Here is a 20,955-nt window from a genome sequence, read left to right as displayed (position 1 = left end):
AAAAAATATACACACGTTCAATATTATAGTCATTTAAAAAAATAATTCGCACAATATTCTTCGTGTTATTCATTAAAGAATATTTATTATGTTTTATACAAGTAATCCAAAATTTATTAATTCCACTTTTTTTTTTCATAAATTAATTACTATTTAGTATACAGTGTTAGACAATTACTTCCTTAAATCACAATAGCATCTCTCGCAGTTGGACTCTAACTCCTATTAATAATGATAACTGACGGCAGACTCCGCTAATGACTAAACCGAAGTCGCCTCAATAAGCCAGGCTTGGATTTAATTTGTGCGCACAGAATAAATCAAGCCAAGCTCAATCACATTATGAAGAAACAAGAGGAGATTGAGCTCACCAGAGCTCAACTCGTACAAACCTTCTAGGACCAAGTTTACTGGACCTAATAAAACAGGGTACTGGAAGCAAGCACGTCGACGTGAACCTGAATCCAACTTCAAACCAAAAAACTAAGCCTTGAATGCTAGTTAGTGACATAGGGTTCAGGATCCTGAACCTCTGTTTCCCTTGAGCGCCCATGTATTTCCATTACAAAGGTCAGTGTGTTATTAGATATATTGGTGTAGCTTTGTACATATTGCTAATTTGAATTCATGATGTACAAAGTGGAAAAAGAATTTCTAAAATTTGATGTCTAAACTGGGTGTAATGCATCTGGGGTGGAATTACCATGGAGGTCAGCATTGCTTACTCTTCCAGTGAAATGCTTCTTTTGAAAGCGCCAGTGTTTCATAACAGCCAACATCAGTTTCCATATTGATTTGTGTTCCAGCATACAAATACCTTTAACCAAAATATAGGAGACGAGAGCAAGTGATGATGTAGCTCCAGTTGTTATAAAGAGTACTCGGAAGCAGTTGGGCCCCAGGCTGGGATTTTCATCTTCCAATTCCATATCGTTGTCCCTACACTTGTTTGATGCAAGCATTCCGTTTTCTAGCTCTCGAAGCTTTCCACTTTCTGATACCTTCAGTAGAGCTTCATTCATGCTAGCTAATAATGGAGACCCTCGTGGAAATGCCTGAAACAGAAATCACGAATGCTTGATTAGTTTTCTTGGAAGGTCTTACAGAAGTAGTGCAATTACTTGTTTTTACATTTTACAGTATACTTAGAGCTGATCTACATGAAGTGCCTATCCAATAATCTGCTTTACATCTACTTATCTAATTTGTATTGAACCTATGATTCTTTTCTTGCTCTAGTTCATGTTATGATTGATTGATGCAGGAAAAGGCCAGCTTGAATAGAAAGGTTCTGTGAGCATATGAAATTTAAGACTGATTAGTTCCTTTCTTGATCTGAAACAGCCTAATAAGCTGCAATATTTTCAAGGAAGGAAAGAGAGATTACAAATCCAAATCCTCCAACTTTGTATGTTGGCCCAACTTGCATAAAGCCCTTGCAGTATCTTCCAAAGAACACTTTCGCCAGAGGAGCTTCAAGAAAAGCAGCAGCAATTTCCTTGTTCTTGAGGGCTTGTGCATATTCATCTATTCTGGAATAAGGCCGCAACCTTTTTTCATCGTAGCCTAAAACTTCAACCAAATACTTTTGGTTAAAGGAACCTCTACAATATCCAACCATTGAATTGTCGTCTACTTCTGTAGGTTCAAGCCTCTGGACGGTGAGCACACTGGCAAGGTTTGCAGTGTAAGTCTGTGTTATGACTAGTGCCACAAACAACCATACTACCATTGACATCCTTGATAGATTGCTGTGCAATTTTTCCCCTACATTAAATAACAGTAGTTAGTTATATATTCTTAAATGCTTTGGCAATGAAAAGAAAAAAAAAAGTCCTTCTTACCATGCAAGGAGAAAAGAGTGGTGAAGGATAAGCATAGAATGACTCCTATTTGGTTTATGAGGGAGCCTCTGAGGTCATTGCAGTGATTTCTCTCTATCAACCAAACAGCAAAACCATTATAGACAGTTATGGCTGCAATTAGTGCCCACATGGAATTTGTGAAGGGCTTCATAAATAACCATGCATTGCAGGATGTTGATCGAGTGGGAACTATCAGCATCAATCCTGTTTCAGTGTAGGGCTGAGTAAATTCCGCATGCTTATATCTGTTGGAAACTATTGATACATCTCCAACTACTGCATCAAAATTCTGGTAGATGAAATTAAAGTTCCAAATATAGTGATTAATTTCATATTTTCACAAAGTTATACATAATTATAGAAGATAATTGTATTTTAAAGATTTAATTTACCCTCTATATTAATGTCACGTTTACAAAATTAGTGCAGAAAAGACACAACCCAATGTCCCTGACTAAATAAGGATCACAAAATGAGCAGAATGAGTAAGTTTGTATCTTACCTTTAGATGAATTTGCTCTACCAGCTCATCGTAAGTTCTATTGAAGGGAATGAAATTGTATGGCAAATAGAATGGCAAGCGTTCTAGTGTAGCATAGAAGACATCAATTGCAAAACCAGAGAAAAACAAATTATTTCCCAAGAGATTTTGTTGCACATTCACATACTCTGTGTAACCTGACATGACAGGGACACCGATTCTTAGTGGGTTGGTGCTTGTAGGCAAAGACCATCCTCTTGGTGTATACTGAGGTGCCCCTGGCCAGAAAACTTGGCCCAGTTCATTCATTGAAGAGTTGTAATTAGCACCTTCACCAATGGTCTTCGAGAAGCCAGAGTCATTTGACCAAAACCCAAGTTCCCTATAACTCTTTCCCATTATATTGATGATCTGAAATGTATTCACCATAGCCACTTTATGGCTGAATTGAAAATTTCCAGATAAGCCGTGATATTTGGTATGCAAAACTGTTGCCAATAATTCCTGGTCCCCAAGATTAGTTTCATTGATTGCTAAAGCCATTGTCCGGCAAGCATCATAGGCCTGCACTGCAAAAATTCCTGGCTCATTGTTATCCTCATCAGGATATTGTGTGCTAAATCTTTTGCGAAATCTTTTGTAAAAATCTTGAAAACATTCTCCTGTTTCAGGGAAGTAGCTTTTGACTCCTACAATTCCTTGCATAGAATTGATGATAGAGGCATTAACTGAATGGACAAGGCTTGTAATGGGGTCTGTAATGATCCATACATAGCCCGTTTCCATCATCTTCAATTTGTTTGCTCTTTCGAATAGGCGTGCAGCCAATGATAAGGAGGTATGAACAATAAAGACTCTACACTCTTCTCTTTGAAGAGTTTCAAGATCTTCAGACAAGGAAGAAGCAGCAGCGAAAGGAGAAAGGCCAATAACTTGCCTGATTTCTGCACCTACTTCTCTCAGGGCATCATAAAGATGTGGTATGACTCCACCTGCCATGGATTCTTCATATAATACAGTGACCTGATGCCAATTCCATGACTGCACAATTGCAGCAATGACTTTCATTTGTTTGTATTTGTTTGGTGAAGCTTGGAGTAGGAAAGGCCATTTCTCCGCTGCACATTTCGGAATAGTGTCAGCAAAAGAAAGAATTGGAACCTGATTTTGACTGCTGGTATCAGCAACTACTGACACCTCTTCCCAAGTCTGCAGTCCTAGAATGGCTTTCACTTCTTGTGTGCCAATAAGTTCCTTAGCTGCAAATGCATATTCAAGAGCTTGCTTTAGTTTATCATATTGCAGATATTTATCCAATTCTATTTAAAATGATGCTTCCTTACCTGCTAGAGCTGCTCGGACGGGATCCCCTTGAGAGTCCTTTATATGCAGAGCTAAACTTTGGTTGCTGTAGCTATAAAAATCTTCCTTTGCAATTTCCATTGCTACTCTTTCTTCCTTACCAATACGAGAACTTTCATCTATAATAGCACCAATGATGCCTTTAACAGGGTTACTATCCTTCGCCCTGGTGCTTCCCTCGGCTGCTGCACTTGGGGTCCATAACAAAGTTAAAGCCAAGAAAGAGAAGAATTGAAAAGTATGCATTATGTCCATTAATGGTCTCTTTTCCTATCTACATACGCACTCTCCAATATATATGTACATGTATGTATAGTCCTTGGTCAAGATTAAGATTTTCCTCCTCTTTTCTTGGCTTGAGTCGACATCAAGAATTGTAATATTTGTATTCTCAGAAAAAAAAAAAAAAAGAATAGTACAGTTGCCACATGGTGCTAAAATAATAACTCAAGGGTCCGTCATTTTTTAAATAAGCAATTTGTATAGAGATTGCATGTAGTCAAGTGATTTCCTTATTTAATTCAATTTTTTATTAATATTATTCAAATGGGGTACTATCACATATACGTGCTAAGTGCAACTCTCTAGCTCGATTAAAGTAAATAAGTTGGAAAATAAAATGAACATAATTTTTTTGAATCAGCTTCGAGTCTTGGCCGATGACTGCCAATCATTGAACCAGACAAGCCCTAAGCGATACTATCTTTTAATAGGATTGCTCAAACACATCAACAATTATCAAATGAAGCAGAAGCCACTCAAAAGCTTTAGCAAGCGTTTTTACCTGAGATATTTTGTTAAGCCTAATGCTAGCCTAGCATCCGAGCCAATTTCCTTCCTAATAGAACAAAACACAAATATCTAGAAGACAAATGGGAATCAAAGACAAAAGAAAAAAGTTGAATTGGTAAAACTAAATATGATTAGAATGTCAAATAGCACAAATGAATTAATTTTGTTATTTCAACTAAAATTGAGCAAAAGAACAATATTAGAAATTTGGCAGGATAGGAAGCAACTTTGGAATTTCCCCGGAGAATTATTGCAGCTTGCGCTTATTTGAACCGCCCAAATTTGGGAGTCCTATCCGCAACTTTGAATTAACTTCATTCGGAAATCCTCCGAGGAAAACTTGAATTTCCTCCCTTCCTGTGATTACCTCCCTCGTTTCCATGCGACTTCATTTTTACAGAAATAAACCCGATTAAACTCTCTCTTTTTTTCCTCAAAGTCAGTCTATTTTTTTCTTTCAATTAAACCTAACCAAACAAATCCTCATCTAATACAATATTATTTTTTAATAATATTTTTATAATTTTTAAAAATTATTTATTATTTCTATGTAATTTTTTTAAAATTTTACATTAATTAAAATATTAAATTTTTAATATTTTAAATTATAAAAAACATTTTATCATTAAAACATGATATTATATTAAATTTAAAATTTATTTAATTCAAACTTAAATTGATTTTATTTAACTATCGAATAAAAATATAAATATTTAATCATATTTATTTTTTTTACTTTTACACTTTCCTTGTGCTTATTTTTTCATAATTATTTGTTTATTAATTATGTTTCAATTCAATGCATATTAAAAACATTAAAATTTATTAATTTACCAATAATTTAATAATATATTATTTAACTTTTAATAGAATAATATATATCCACTCATAAATTTAATTTGATTTAAATATATTTAAGTAAATCTGAAAAAATCTTTTTTTCTCTTATTTTTTTAAAAAAAAAGAATGCAATGTTTCAAAAACGCAATACAATATTAATTACGGTTAATTATTATAATTTATAGATTATGAGAAAAGGGAAGTTAACCCTGCCCGATTGTTTAATTCCAATTGCTTTCTTTATTATTATTTTTTTTTTTTTTTTTGTTGTTGCAAAAAGATTCCCAACCACGTCAAAGATTTCCGGTTTTCGTTATTTAGCAAGACCAATTATCATGTGGAAAAATAATCACCTCTGACTTTTCTCTCTTAAATTCTCTTTAGAAAATTTCTAAACTTAATTTTAGAAGGATAAATTATTATTTAAGTTATTATTTACATGAAAAATAATTTATATTTAAAAAATATTTTTCAAAAAATTCCCAACCACGATCAAAGATTTTCGATTTTTGTTAGTTAGCAAGACCAATTATCATGAGGAAAAATAATTACCTCTGACTTTTCTCTCTTAAATTCTCGTTAGAAATTTCCTAACCTTAATTTTAGAAGAATAAATTATTATTTAGGTTATTATTTACACGAAAACTATTGAGAAATCCGTAATAAGGGCTGCCGGAACAATTTGTCCACTGAAAATAATAATTTCATTGGCATTTTTATGAGTATTATTTTTTTTTATTTTTAAAATAACGGATAATGAAACATTATTACTGAAAATCCAATTGAATTAATATTTTCGTTATTTATCAAAAATGCCAATCTGATTGGTATTTTCGAAAACAAACAATAAGTTTGTAAATTGTTTCACACTATTTTAATAAATAATTTTTAAAAAAATATTATTTTAATAATTATCCCAGAGAAATCATCATTTAAAAAAAAATATTATCTTTAATAAAAGAATAGCACAAGAAAAAAAATTTTATTCATATCCTAAGTAATTGAATCTGCATAGCATAGCACCAGTCATAGGACCAAGTCAGTTGTAGCAAATCACAAAGAATATGGAATCTTTCTATATTAATTTTACTCGGTTTCTGAATTTTAATTTATTTTATTAATTAGTCCCACTAGCTAGTTGTTGACTTTTTAATTATTTTTTAAAAAAAAAAATAAATAAATTTGATATTTCCACAGCTTGACAACTTCAAATTCTTGCAATGAGAACTTGCCTAAGCATCTTCTCTGCCTCGATTAACTGACTTCTAAGACATTACCCCTCCTTTTTATTACTTAAAAAATATTTTTTAAATATAAATTATTTTTCATAAATAAATAAAATTTAAATATAATTAAAAAATAAAAAGTAATAATAATGGATGAAGAAGAATTTGACTGATTCAAACTTAAACACGAAGATGCAGGTAAGATATGGCCCTTGGCGTACCCGTAAACCTTTCTGGATTCTTTAGACCATTATGAGTCATTGCTTTGTATTTACAAGAGAATCTCCAGAATCTTCAATTTAGCTATATGTGCGGCTCTCGGCTTTCTTCTCTACTAATGCTAACAAAATATACCTTTGGAAAAAAAATCTAATAAAATATAGTCTGAATTCAGATTCACCCAAAACTCAAAATATAAATATATATATATATTATATAAAATAAATTTATTTATTTATATTTTAATTTATTAAAATCATCAATAGTCTTAAACGGTCTGTCTAGAAAATAAAATTTAAAATATAAATATAATTTTTCATAAATTTTTTAATTACTTTTTTTTATATTATTGATTACTATTTTTGAAAATTAGCTCTCATAAAAGTGCTAAATTTTAATATTTTTTTTGAAATGGATAATTAGTGGAAAAATGGATTATTTACCATTTTACCCTTGAAATCAAGACCCTGTGTTGATAAAGTAGGGGAGTGGGGCGGCTAAGAGGCTTAGATAGTGAAATGTAACGATTTCTTATCCGAAGTTTTTCAAACAATGTTGTTTCGCATTTATAGTTTTAAAGCTTCGATATGCATCAATGGCGATTAGTTTAAGAAGGCCCTATCACATCACGCGTTTTATAGACCTTTTAAAGAAAATGGCCATTAGTTTAAGGAGGTGGATGAGCTTGCCAAAAGTTGCCAATGGCAAAAAATCATAAAGGGGAGCCCACCAAAACAAAGACAAGACAAATTGTACTCAGATCCCAGTGCCGCACATGCACAAGTTTGTTGCTCAACAACTCCAAAGTCCTTTTCTCACTCACCCCTTCCCCAAAACAGACCAAACAACAAAATCAAAATCCCAAAATCATTCAACCCCCAACAACAAAATCTACATCTCCCTTCTTTCTTTCACACTTCAGCTTTCTCATCCAGTTTTTGCACACACCCACATAGATTTAACATTGTAAATTTGCATATATCCATTCAAGAAACAATTATTAGAATCCAAACTTAGATTATTAATGTAAATTCACTCTATTTGAAAAAGAAAAATAAAAGTACAATGATAATAATTATCAGTAGTTTCTGGTATATATGTTGTCTTGAGATAAATATTTGGCCTGCCATTGATACATCATAGATAATGGGGAGAAAAAATCTAGTATAATGATTTACAACTTCAAACTGAGATCAAGATTTTCTTCTACTACTTCATCACCACTACAATTGCTAATGGTCTTTGTTGGTTGCCCAATTTGCACAGTTGCTGGTGGCAGGAAGCTACAGTAATGCTGCAGCTGATTTGGTACACTTGGTCCTTGCTCAATACTTGGATCTTCCATGCTAACCTTTAACAAATCATCAAAAGCATATATGAATAAAGAAAAGTTTATTGTTTATAAAGATTAGGTTGTTGTTCATCCTCACTTGATAAGGCAGTGAATCAAAATCAAAGTTTCCATAGTTGCGGATGGCAAGAGATGCTGAAGGTGGCTTCAAGTTGGAATTTGGACGTGTTGACGTAGCTGTAGGAAGGCCTAATGTGAGAAAATCTCCACTGGAAAACCCATCTATGATTTTCTTGGAATTAGGCTTAGGCTCTGAGATTGAATCAGAACATGAAGGACCTTCTCTGAAAAACACAGAAGCTTAATCCCATTATGGTTTTTTCTTATATCTACAGTAACTCGCTTTATGTTCTAATCCAACTAAAGAATGATGAGATATGGCAAAAAGATCAAATAAAGGTAAACCTGAAATTAGAGTTGGCAGGAATGAAATTGAATGTGCCTCCATTGGCAAATGAAGCAGATTCGTCTGATCTGCCAATGGGGCGAACAACAGGAGGGAACTTGCAGGGGAAAGAAGGCCCTGGAGGATTGTCTAGAGCAAATGGATATGGCCTCTTCAGGCCAACCACCTGCATTACAAAGTAAACAAATTCACCAATTAACAGAAAGAAAACAGGAAAAAAGAGCCATTCATTTGTTAGATTACATCCTAATTTTCAGCAAATGCAACAGTACCTTCACATAAACTATTATCATCATAAATTCTGGGTATAAATTAACTATATTTTAAGAAAAGCCATTAATTTCAAAGGAGAAAATTTTCTGCTTAAAAATTAGTAGTGAATTAATTGATTCTAAGCTGAAAAACTAATTAAAAAGAAGTTTAACTCACGTTTTCTTCCTCTGGCCAAATAGGTGTATAGTTCCCATAGTAACTTTGGTTTGAAGGGAGCTCCACATGCAAAATTTGTAGAGATGATGATGAACTTGATGGGACATTCACCTACATGATTTCTATAAATCAATTAAGTAAAAAAAAAATACAACAATTAATTTTCTGAGATAAGAATCAATCTAGCATACCATTGAAGAAGCAGCAGCAGGAGGAAGAGGTGGCTGATATTGCGCTCTTTGCATCAAGCTAGGGAGAGGCCAAATGGAATTGGATTGAAAGGGCAAATTGAAACTGGATGAATCCCATAAGCAGTGTCCTTCTCAAGATTAAAGTCACAAGAATTCCAAAGCTTAGGCATATTTCCATGCCCTTGAACAGAAACTGATTGCCAACCCAAAGAATGAACAAGTGTATCAATATTTTGAGGCCTAAGTATTGAATTTGGAGATGAGGCTGATGAAGCTGAATAAGATTGATAATTTGGAATTGGAACTGATGGTGAGAGATTTGAAGGCTTGGGTGGTGGTGGTGATGATGATGCTGATGTCAAGATTGTAGATCCATCTTTCTTTTGTTGCTCTTCTAGTCTGATCTTTTCTAGTTGTGCCACACCAAGACCTCTTTGTGGAACTTTTTTTTGCTTTTGCTTCTTGGATGATCTACCTATATTTCCAATGTTCACGCCACAACCACCACCATTGTTATTACTATTGCCACACTTTTGGGTTTCTTCTTCTTGATCCATTCTTGTTATCTTCCATCTAAATCTTGTAAATGCAAGAATTTTCAACAATCCAAACCCATTTGTAAAAAGATGTAAAAGAAAGATCTAAATCTTGATTTGCATGCTAACTATGCACGTTGCCAATTGCTTGGATCCTCTTGGACCTCTCTTGAAATGAACACCACTACTCAAAAGAAATTTCAAACCAAACTCATATTAGACAAAGATTTCAAGGATTGGTTCTATGTTATGTTGCCATTTCTGTTTTGAAGAACAAGATTTAGAGAAAATTTAAAGGAAAAAACAAAGATTTGGAGAGAGAAAAAAAAGTGAGATACACACCCAAATCTTGAATTCCAAGATTTGGACGAGGACTGCAACAACCAGACTAATAACAACAACGATAATAATAATTATTATGTTTCCTCAAATGGCTTTATCTCCAGCAATTTTGAGTTCGACAGGCTAGATGACGAGCAGCTCATGTCCATTTACTCCGACGACATGTCGTTGTCGAACCCATCAACAGCGTCCGGTCAGAACAGTAACAATGATGATAAACCAATGGTGGGATTTAATCAACATCAACAATATAAAAAGAAGCAGCAACCGGACAAGATTGAGTCTGGGGAGGTGAAGAGCACATGCAAGCAAGAACCACGAATGCAACAGCTTCCCACATCTCCTAATGGCGACCCTACCATTATCGACCCTAAAAGGGTTAAGAGGTAACTACCCACGTACTAAAATGTCTTAAACTAGACAATAGTTGTGCAGTGAGAGTTGATTTTGGGGGAAAATTATACAGTATATCGTATTACCACATTAATATTTATAAATATATATTCAAATGATTTTTATATTTTCGATAGATTATTCAATTTTATATACGTTATTTATCAGAATTTTGGCAAATCGTAAATCTGCTCAAAGGTCAAGAGCGAGGAAATTACAATACATTTCAGAGCTTGAGCGGAGTGTCACGACATTACAGGTACATGAATTACCTTCTTTCAAGTTATTTTTTAATCGATTTTTTTTAAAGAAAATATTTATCCTTGCATGTAAATATTGGTATTATTTTATAATTTTTGAAGATCAATTGACGTAAAATAATTAATTATTAATAAAAATATGTTTGATGTGAAAATTGAAGATGGAAGTATCAGCATTGTCACCAAGAGTAGCGTTTCTGGACCATCAAAGGTTGGCTTTGAATGTTGATAACAGTGCTCTAAAGCAAATGATTGCTGCTTTGGCTCAAGACAACATTTTCAAAGATGGTAAGATCATGTGTTCATTATTCATAAATAATTAAATAAATAAAATAAAATATTCATGACTTGTGGCTCATGAATATTTGTGAATGGAAATATGGCAGCTCTCCAAGAGGAATTGAAGAAGGAAATAGAGAGGCTACAGAAACTGCATAAGCAACAGAACCGAAAAGAGACAAACAAAAGCAATGCAGCACCATCAAACCATCAAACCATGCACCATGTGGGCAAGGAGGATCTTCTCATCAGCTGACAAATACTATTACAAAATTATTATCATTATTATTCTATTTATATATTTATTTAGAAAAAAAAAAAGAGTAGATTGAAAAATTATAATTCAAAATATAAATATATATATATTATATAGTTTTTATACAGAATAAATTTATATATTTATATTTTAATTGATTAAAATCATAAATAGTCTTAAACGGTCAGTTTTGTTGTTTAAAAATAAAATTTAAAATATAAATATAATTTTTCATAAATTTTTTAATTACTTTTTTTTATATTATTGATTACTATTTTTGAAAATTAGCTCTCATAAAAGTGCTAAATTTTAATATTTTTTTTAAATGGATAATTAGTGGAAAAATGGATTATTTACCATTTTACCCTTGAAATCAAGACCCTGTGTTGATAAAGTAGGGGAGTGGGGCGGCTAAGAGGCTTAGATAGTGAAATGTAACGATTTCTTATCCGAAGTTTTTCAAACAATGTTGTTTCGCATTTATAGTTTTAAAGCTTCGATATGCATCAATGGCGATTAGTTTAAGAAGGCCCTATCACATCACGCGTTTTATAGACCTTTTAAAGAAAATGGCCATTAGTTTAAGGAGGTGGATGAGCTTGCTAAAAGTTGCCAATGGCAAAAAACCATAAAGGGGAGCCCACCAAAACAAAGACAAGACAAATTGTACTCAGATCCCAGTGCCGCACATGCACAAGTTTGTTGCTCAACAACTCCAAAGTCCTTTTCTCACTCACCCCCTTCCCCAAAACAGACCAAACAACAAAATCAAAATCCCAAAATCATTCAACCCCCAACAACAAAATCTACATCTCCCTTCTTTCTTTCACACTTCAGCTTTCTCATCCAGTTTTTGCACACACCCACATAGATTTAACATTGTAAATTTTCATATATCCATTCAAGAAACAATTATTAGAATCCAAACTTAGATTATTAATGTAAATTCACTCTATTTGAAAAAGAAAAATCAAAGTACAATGGTAATAATTATCAGTAGTTTCTGGTATATATGTTGTCTTGAGATAAATATTTGGCCTGCCATTGATACATCATAGATAATGGGGAGAAAAAATCTAGTATAATGATTTACAACTTCAAACTGAGATCAAGATTTTCTTCTACTACTTCATCACCACTACAATTGCTAATGGTCTTTGCTGGTTGCCCAATTTGCACAGTTGCTGGTGGCAGGAAGCTACAGTAATGCTGCAGCTGATTTGGTACACTTGGTTCTTGCTCAATACTTGGATCTTCCATGCTACCCTTTAACAAATCATGAAAAGCATATATGAATAAAGAAAAGTTTACTGTTTATAAAGATTAGGTTGTTGTTCATCCTCACTTGATAAGGCAGTGAATCAAAATCAAAGTTTCCATAGTTGCGGATGGCAAGAGATGCTGAAGGTGGCTTCAAGTTGGAATTTGGACGTGTCGAAGTAGCTGTAGGAAGGCCTAATGTGAGAAAATCTCCACTGGAAAACCCATCTATGATTTTCTTGGAATTAGGCTTAGGCTCTGAGATTGAATTAGAACATGAAGGACCTTCTCTGAAAAACACAGAAGCTTAATCCATTATGGTTTTTTCTTATAACTATAGTAACTCGCTTCTTGTTCTAATCCAACTAAAGAATGATGAAATATGGCAAAAAGATCAAATAAAGGTAAACCTGAAATTAGAGTTGGCAGGAATGAAATTGAATGTGCCTCCATTGGCAAATGAAGCTGATTCGTCTGATCTGCCAATGGGGCGAACAACAGGAGGGAACTTGCAGGGGAAAGAAGGCCCTGGAGGATTGTCTAGAGCAAATGGATATGGCCTCTTCAGGCCAACCACCTGCATTACAAAGTAAACAAATTCACCAATTAACAGAAAGAAAACAGGAAAAAAGAGCCATTCATTTGTTAGATTACATCCTAATTTTCAGCAAATGCAACAGTACCTTCACATAAACTATTATCATCATAAATTCTGGGTATAAATTAACTATATTTTAAGAAAAGCCATTAATTTCAAAGGAGAAAATTTTCTGCTTAAAAATTAGTAGTGAATTAATTGATTCTAAGCTGAAAAACTAATTAAAAAGAAGTTTAACTCACGTTTTCTTCCTCTGGCCAAATAGGTGTATAGTTCCCATAGTAACTTTGGTTTGAAGGGAGCTCCACATGCAAAATTTGTAGAGATGATGATGAACTTGATGGGACATTCACCTACATGATTTCTATAAATCAATTAAGTAAAAAAAAAATACAACAATTAATTTTCTGAGATAAGAATCAATCTAGCATACCATTGAAGAAGCAGCAGCAGGAGGAAGAGGTGGCTGATATTGCGCTCTTTGCATCAAGCTAGGGAGAGGCCAAATGGAATTGGATTGAAAGGGCAAATTGAAACTGGACCTGAAACTCAATTCAGGATGAATCCCATAAGCAGTGTCCTTCTCAAGATTAAAGTCACAAGAATTCCAAAGCTTAGGCATATTTCCATGCCCTTGAACAGAAACTGATTGCCAACCCAAAGAATGAACAAGTGTATCAATGTTTTGAGGCCTAAGTATTGAATTTGGAGATGAGGCTGATGAAGCTGAATAAGATTGATAATTTGGAATTGGAACTGATGGTGAGAGATTTGAAGGCTTGGGGGGTGGTGGTGATGATGATGCTGATGTCAAGATTGTAGATCCATCTTTCTTTTGTTGCTCTTCTAGTCTGATCTTTTCTAGTTGTGCCACACCAAGACCTCTTTGTGGAACTTTTTTTTGCTTTTGCTTCTTGGATGATCTACCTATATTTCCAATGTTCACACCACAACCACCACCATTGTTATTACTATTGCCACACTTTTGGGTTTCTTCTTCTTGATCCATTCTTGTTATCTTCCATCTAAATCTTGTAAATGCAAGAATTTTCAACAATCCAAACCCATTTGTAAAAAGATGTAAAAGAAAGATCTAAATCTTGATTTGCATGCTAACTATGCACGTTGCCAATTGCTTGGATCCTCTTGGACCTCTCTTGAAATGAACACCACTACTCAAAAGAAATTTCAAACCAAACTCATATTAGACAAAGATTTCAAGGATTGGTTCTATGTTATGTTGCCATTTCTGTTTTGAAGAACAAGATTTAGAGAAAATTTAAAGGAAAAAACAAAGATTTGGAGAGAGAAAAAAAAGTGAGATACACACCCAAATCTTGAATTTCAAGAAAGCATAGTTTGAAAACAAAATCTTACAGATAACAACTGCAAAAGATAGAGGAATTTCAAGAACCAAGTTAAAAGGAAAAAAAAAATTACCAAAAATCTTTGTGAGAGCAGATGAACAACCCCGCGAGCATAGCCAATCTTTCAGCAAGAAAGATTGAAAAGAGAGAATCTGAAAAAGCTTCGGATTAAGTGAAAATAAATACAAATAACACACAAATTAAGTGAAAACAAAAGGAAGTCTCGATCTTTGTTTGTGTTGGTTACTAAAATTTAATTTGTAACAATAATAAAAGAAAGAAAAAAATTAAAAACCATGCAATAAAAAACAAATCTAAAGAAGCAAGAATATATATATTTGTGTCTGAATTATCGGCCAAAACCTCGCTCCACTCTCCTGCTTTGAATGCTAGAACCACTCCGATGATATATGGATGCTTTTCTCTTAATTTCTCTCTCTAAGGGAAGAGTGTGCGCGTGCTTGAGTGGGTTCTATAAGGGGTTAAGGCCAGTGTAGAAGCTGATATCACCTTTGCTTGTTTGCTTATTTTGGGTTATCTGTGGCAGGCTTTGCAGTTTGGGCCTCTTTCCTCTCTACCCCAATAATGATTTTATTATTATTTTTATAAAAAATTTAATTTATTTTATACATTTAAATATATTATGTTTAAAACTGATATTTATATTTTTAATAAATAAATTTATATCATATATTCATAAAGTTGAAAAAAAAAAAAAAGTTTATATTATCCTGATGTTTACGAGATTTGGTCGTATCGTATATCGGACAAGAGCTTCATTTAGTAGCGTTATTTTTTTATTCAATTTCTCTCGTCCACTCGAACTCGGCTCATTTTATTATTATTAATGTAAACATTTAATTAGTTTAAAATTAAATAAATTAAAAATTAAAATTTAAGTATTTATATAAATTAAATAAAATTAATTTTGATAAAAATTAATTTTGATAAAAATTAAATTAAATTGAATTTGTTTAATTCCATTCGATTTGATTAATTTAAATTTTTAATAAATTTTTATTTTTTACTATTTATTTTTAATATTTTAAAATTTAATTAAAATATTTTATTAATCTAATCTCTGTATTATTAAAAATAATATACTATTATTACTAATTCATTCGATTCAATCTTTTTATTTTTCTCATATCAAAATTGAATCGAATTAAAATAATTAAAATTTTGAAATTAAAAATCAATAATTGAATTTTTAAATTAATCCTGTTTATTAATTTTTTCGATTTGAACTGAAAACTGTTTGCTCTTAATTATTATTAATTATTACTAAATTTAATTAGCAGTTTAAAAATTAGAATTATTCATTTTAATTATGAAATTAAATTAATTTTTTATTTAATTTAATTTACAAGTACAATTTTTATTTGAAAAAATCACTACTAAATTTTGCCAAAATGTTAATTTTGTATGGATTAGTAATGAGATAAAATTTTAAACTCCTTAAATCCAATAAGTTTATGAATACTAAAAATAGAACAAATAAGTTAAATTTTAAAAATGGCTAAATATAAAATATAAAATAGAACAAATAAGGTATGATTATTTTATGAAAATAAATATTACTCTACATAAATTTATGTTATACTATATAAAATTCTTATAAAGCTTAATTTTTTTTCTTAATTTAAAATTTCTTAATTTCCTAATTTAGATAATAAAGAAAAATTAAGAAACTCGGTTTCTTTATTTTAAAAATATTAAATTTTATTAAATATTAAGAGATATTTTAAATATTTTTTAAAAAATTAATAATTAATAAAAAAATTTTAAAATAAAATAGAGTTATAATAATGAATTTATTAACTATATGAAAAATAAATTTTATATGTTACTCTAAATTTTATTATCTTAATAACCCTTTAATATCAATCAATTAAATTTGAATTTATTATTTTAATATTCATGAATTAGTGATTTTAACATTTATTATTTTTATAATACTTTTTCATGTTATTTAATATATATGAAATTATTCTTCTAATAATACATGTCCTGAATATATAATTTTATTGTAATTATATATCCTGAAATTTTGAGAAAATTATTTAAATAATAAATTTTACAAATAACTTTAAATTTTAAATAATGTAAATAACTAAAAATATAAGAATATTTTTTTAGTAATCATATTATTCTTACATTTAAATAAATTAGAGAATCTAAAATTATATTTTAGATTTAATATGTTAACTTATATATATAGTTTCAAAAAAAAAAGAAAATGTGTATAAAATCTATAATTAATATAAAATTTAAATTATTTTTATATTTATTAATATTACAAATATTATTTTAATAATTTTAATAATTTTATTAATTTAAAATAAAATATTTTTTAATTTATTTTTAAAAAATCAGATAGAATTTTCAAATACTTTAGTAATGTTTTTATTTGAATTATAAGAAAAACTTAATTAAAGAGTATTTAATTATAAATATAATTAATTTTATATTTACATAAACTATATCACTAATATAAAATTTAAATTTAAATTTTAAATTTTAACAATCAATTAAAAGTTAGATTTTATTATAATAATATTAAGTAATTATGGACATTTTAGAAAATGCCATTATTCCTCTTTCTCTACATTTATATATATAATATCGATTTTTATATTAAATTAAATTTAAATTGTACTCACAAACTTAATTTATTATTAAAATTTCATTTATTTATAGAAAATAATTTATATTTAAAAAATAAATAATATTTTTAAAAAATAATTTATATTTTTATTAATTAATTTTAATTTAAAAATAAAATATATTGACAAATTTATATAAACATATGTTATTGAAAATTTTAAAATTTAAAAACTGACTTCCGTTTTTTGAAAGCGAAAATTATTTTTAATTAAAATGATTTAATTTTTTTTATTAAGAAGATGTTTTCTATTAGTTAATTTTTTTAGGGTTAAAAACTTCAAAAAATATAAAAAATATTTTTTATAAAATAAATGAAATCTAAGTGTATTTAACTTAATTTTAAAATATTTTAAATTAAAAATATAAGTAAGTCACTTAGAAACTTAGGTTCGAGTTTGTGTTACCTATTTTTTTAATTTCATAATAAATAAAGAGATAAAATTGATGGGTTAAAAAATGTTCAAGACATATATTTATATATGTTTTATACTTAATACATTCAATATTTCAAAATGTATTTTTTTTTTAAAAAAAGAAAATACATATTATTATTATGGATATCATAAAATATAGGGAGATTTATAATTTAATTTTTGGATATTACTATTATTAATAAGTTAATCACTACATTTTCAAAAATCTATTAAAATGTTCTTATCTTTTATTTCCATTAACAAAATAGTATTTCTGTTATCTTTTCCATTAAAAATAGATAAAGATTGTGAGAGAAAATTTTTAAAATTTAATTTTACTCCCAAATAAAATCTCTTATTTAGTATTTGAATATTTTTATTATTAACAAGTCAATTCATATATTTTCAAAAATATATTAAAACGTTATTATCTTTTCTCATATTTATTAAAACGTTTTTATCATTTATTTTCGTTAACGAAATAGTCCATCATCCTCCTCCTCTTTAAAAAAGAAAAAAAAAAGAAAAAGATGATTAGGAGAAAAAAAAAAGAAAAAAAAGCAAAAAAAAAGAAGAAAGACAATGATGAAAGAGAAAAAAAAGAAAAATTTCATAGAAGAAGAATAAAAAGAAAAATTAAAAAAAATTAAAAAAAAAAGAATAAAAAAAAAAGAAGACAAAGAAGAATCAATGAAGAAAAAGAAGACGAGGAGAATGAAAATGATGGGATAATTTGATTTTTTTATATTTTTATTGGTAAAAATAAATAAAACAATTATTTGATTGATAAAGAAAAAAAATATAATGATATTTTAATAAATTTTTAAAAATATAAAAATTAATTTATTAATAATGGTAATATTTAAAAATTAAATTAAATTTTTCTAAAATATGGATGGTGATAATAAAGTCATAAAAAATATAAAATATATTTTTTGGCCTCCCATCCCTTTTTAAGCAACCACTATATCCTTATCATTGAATAGGTGTGTACGTGGAAATTATGAGTTGGCATCAACATATAGTCACGGGTAGATATTATCCTCCATGGACTTATTCAACTCGAATTTGAAGGCTTATTATTATTATTATTATTATTATTATTATTATTATTATTATGGGATTAAATAATAAAAATTTTGAAAATATTTATAATGCGGAAAGATTAATGAATAAATATTTTAAAATTTTAAGCTATTAATTAATAAAATTTTAAAAATTATAGAAATTAAATGATAAAATATTTAATGATAAAATTAATTGAAAAATTAATTATTATATTTTTTAAAATATTTAAAATTTATTTTTTAAAATTGATGAATTAATTAGTGTGTTTTTTATTGGGAGATTTATAATTTAGTCCTTAAGTATTATCATTATTAACAAGTCAGTCCCTATATTTTTAGAAATATATTAAAACGTTTATATCTTTTCTCTCCGTCAACAAAATAATCATTCCGTCTATTTTTACCGTTAAAAATATAGTAAAAAACTAAATTACCTCCCATTATTTTCCTTCTCCTCCTCCTCTTCCTCCTCCTCCTTCCTTTTCTTCTTCATTAATTCTTCCTTCTTCTTTATCAATTATTCCTCCTTCTTCTGCTTCTTCTTCTGCTTCTGCTTCTCCTTCTGCTTCTTTTTTTTCTTCTTCTTCATCATCATCTTCTTCTTCTTCTTCTTTTTCTTCTTTTTTTTTCTTTCTCTTCTTCTTCTTCTTCTTTTTCTTCTTCTTCTTCTTTTTCTTCTTCTTCTTCTTCTCCTTCTTCTCCTTCTTCCCCTTCTTCTTCTTCTTCTTTTTCTTCTTATTTTTCTTCTTTTTCTTCTTCTCCTTCTTCCTCTTCTCATTCTTTTTCGGAGGAGGAGGAGGAGGAGGAGAAAAGAAAAGATAGGGGCTATTTCGTTGACAAAAAAAACGATAAGGACATTTTAATAGATGTGTGAAAAGATAGGGACTATTTTGTTGACAAACAGAAACGATAAGGACGTTTTAATAGATTTCTAAAAATATAGGGATGGACGATTTTATTGACGAAAAGAAACGATAAGGAATGACTATTTCGTTGATGGAAAGAAACGATAAGGACGTTTTAATAGATATGAGAAAAGATTGTAACTATTTTATTGACGAAAAGAAATGATAAGAACGTTTTAATAGATATGAAAAAAGATAAAAACGTTTTAATAGATTTTTGAAAATGTAAGGATTAACTTGTTAATAATAACAATATTTAAGAACTAAATAAAGAATTTTATTTGAGGGTAAAATTAGATTTTAAAATTTTTCTCTCTCCTCCTTTATCTATCTAATTTTAACGGAAAAGAGAACGGAAGGGCTATTTCGTTGACGGAAAGAAAATATAAGGATTTTTTAATAGGTTTCTAAAAATACAGAGACTGACTTGTTAATAATGACAATATTCAAAGACTAAATTGTAAATATTCATTTTTTATATTATTGAGATTAAATGATAATTTGTATTTAATTAAATTTTAAATTAAAGATATTTAAATTTTAAAATAAAATAAATCCATAAAAACAGATTATTGCCTATGAATTTAATTTCTCCACATAATATAATGATATATATGGAAACTTTACACCCAATGAAAAATAAAGACGAGAAAATAATTGGAGAGGTGTAGATTGAGACTTGGAACCTTATTTCTGCTATGCGCAATGAGCAATACTATCTCCAGCTTTCAGAAAGGGCCCACATTACCTAAAAGCAACTGCTTGAATAAAGCCAGCCACCACCACACTGGTCGGTGGTGGCCCTTAAGGATGGTGGAGCCACCGTGACACACCACTGCTATAATGCCAAGGTTTTGTTAGATACACAAAATATAAGGATAGCCCATCTTAGGATCTACTAATAAGATTCTCTTTACCAATTTCTGTTCTTGCTTTCGTTTAACTCTTCCATCTATGGATTAGATGATGATGATCAGCTACAGATATGTGACGTGCAGATTAAATTATAATTATTTCATTTATATTTATTTATTTATAGAAATTTGATTTTATTTCTTATCCGCTCAGAGAATAATTTCATTAAGCTATGTTTGGTAACTAGTAATACAATACAATCAAGCTTTTTATTAAAATTGATTGCATTATATTGTAATACAGTCTACCAAATGCAGTATAATTTTATTTTCATTTCGTTAATTTTTCGTAAAGCAAGGGATTTAGCATATAATCATTTATTAACGAAGAATTTTGATAAAAAATTTCAATGTATTTTTTCCAATCCGTGAATTTGCTAATTTTTATAATTAACTGAAATTTTAATTTAAATAAGACTACGGGTCATTATATATCAACAAGGTCCCGTAGCTCAGTTGGTTAGAGCGTTGGTCTTATGAGCCGAAGGTCGCGGGTTCGAGCCCCGCCGGGACCAATTGTTTTATATTATTATTTT

At 29.6% G+C, this 20,955-nt stretch overlaps 2 protein-coding genes and 1 non-coding gene across 5 annotated transcripts; 1 reads left to right on the top strand and 2 right to left on the bottom strand.

Moving 5' to 3' along the window:
• Positions 1–554: 554 nt before the first annotated feature.
• On the bottom strand, positions 555–4,881 carry LOC110610431 (glutamate receptor 2.7). Its single transcript, XM_021750349.2, has 5 exons — positions 3,690–4,881; positions 2,368–3,605; positions 1,845–2,154; positions 1,388–1,767; positions 555–1,055 (listed from the first exon to the last, which is right to left on the bottom strand). The coding sequence occupies exons 1-5, from the start codon at positions 3,961–3,963 to the stop codon at positions 669–671; spliced, it is 2,589 nt and encodes an 862-aa protein (XP_021606041.1). The 5' UTR covers positions 3,964–4,881; the 3' UTR covers positions 555–668.
• Positions 4,882–7,738: 2,857 nt separating this feature from the next.
• On the bottom strand, positions 7,739–14,974 carry LOC110610681. Of its 3 annotated transcripts, none has more exons than XM_043955528.1 (6): positions 13,623–14,974; positions 9,163–9,265; positions 8,972–9,082; positions 8,542–8,708; positions 8,216–8,420; positions 7,739–8,136 (listed from the first exon to the last, which is right to left on the bottom strand). In XM_043955528.1, exons 1-6 carry the CDS (start codon positions 14,093–14,095, stop codon positions 7,960–7,962), a joined length of 1,236 nt encoding a protein of 411 aa, XP_043811463.1. In that variant the 5' UTR covers positions 14,096–14,974; the 3' UTR covers positions 7,739–7,959. The 3 variants fall into 3 exon arrangements, with proteins under 3 accessions (XP_043811463.1, XP_043811462.1, XP_021606412.2); XM_043955527.1 differs by lacking the exons at positions 7,739–8,136; positions 8,216–8,420; positions 8,542–8,708; positions 8,972–9,082; positions 9,163–9,265 and adding exons at positions 12,162–12,494; positions 12,574–12,778; positions 12,899–13,065; positions 13,329–13,439 and having other exon boundaries at positions 13,520–14,258; positions 14,527–14,955; XM_021750720.2 differs by lacking the exons at positions 7,739–8,136; positions 8,216–8,420; positions 8,542–8,708; positions 8,972–9,082; positions 9,163–9,265 and adding exons at positions 12,162–12,494; positions 12,574–12,778; positions 12,899–13,065; positions 13,329–13,439 and having other exon boundaries at positions 13,520–14,955.
• A 5,886-nt stretch (positions 14,975–20,860) lies between these two features.
• TRNAI-UAU lies at positions 20,861–20,934 on the top strand. Its single transcript has one exon. It is a non-coding gene; the product is annotated as a tRNA-Ile (tRNA).
• The last annotated feature ends 21 nt before the right edge of the window (positions 20,935–20,955 follow it).

This window comes from Manihot esculenta, chromosome 3 (genome assembly GCF_001659605.2).
Source record: "Manihot esculenta cultivar AM560-2 chromosome 3, M.esculenta_v8, whole genome shotgun sequence".
NCBI classification, from domain to species: domain Eukaryota; kingdom Viridiplantae; phylum Streptophyta; class Magnoliopsida; order Malpighiales; family Euphorbiaceae; genus Manihot; species Manihot esculenta.
This window is presented reverse-complemented; position numbering and strand designations above follow the sequence as displayed.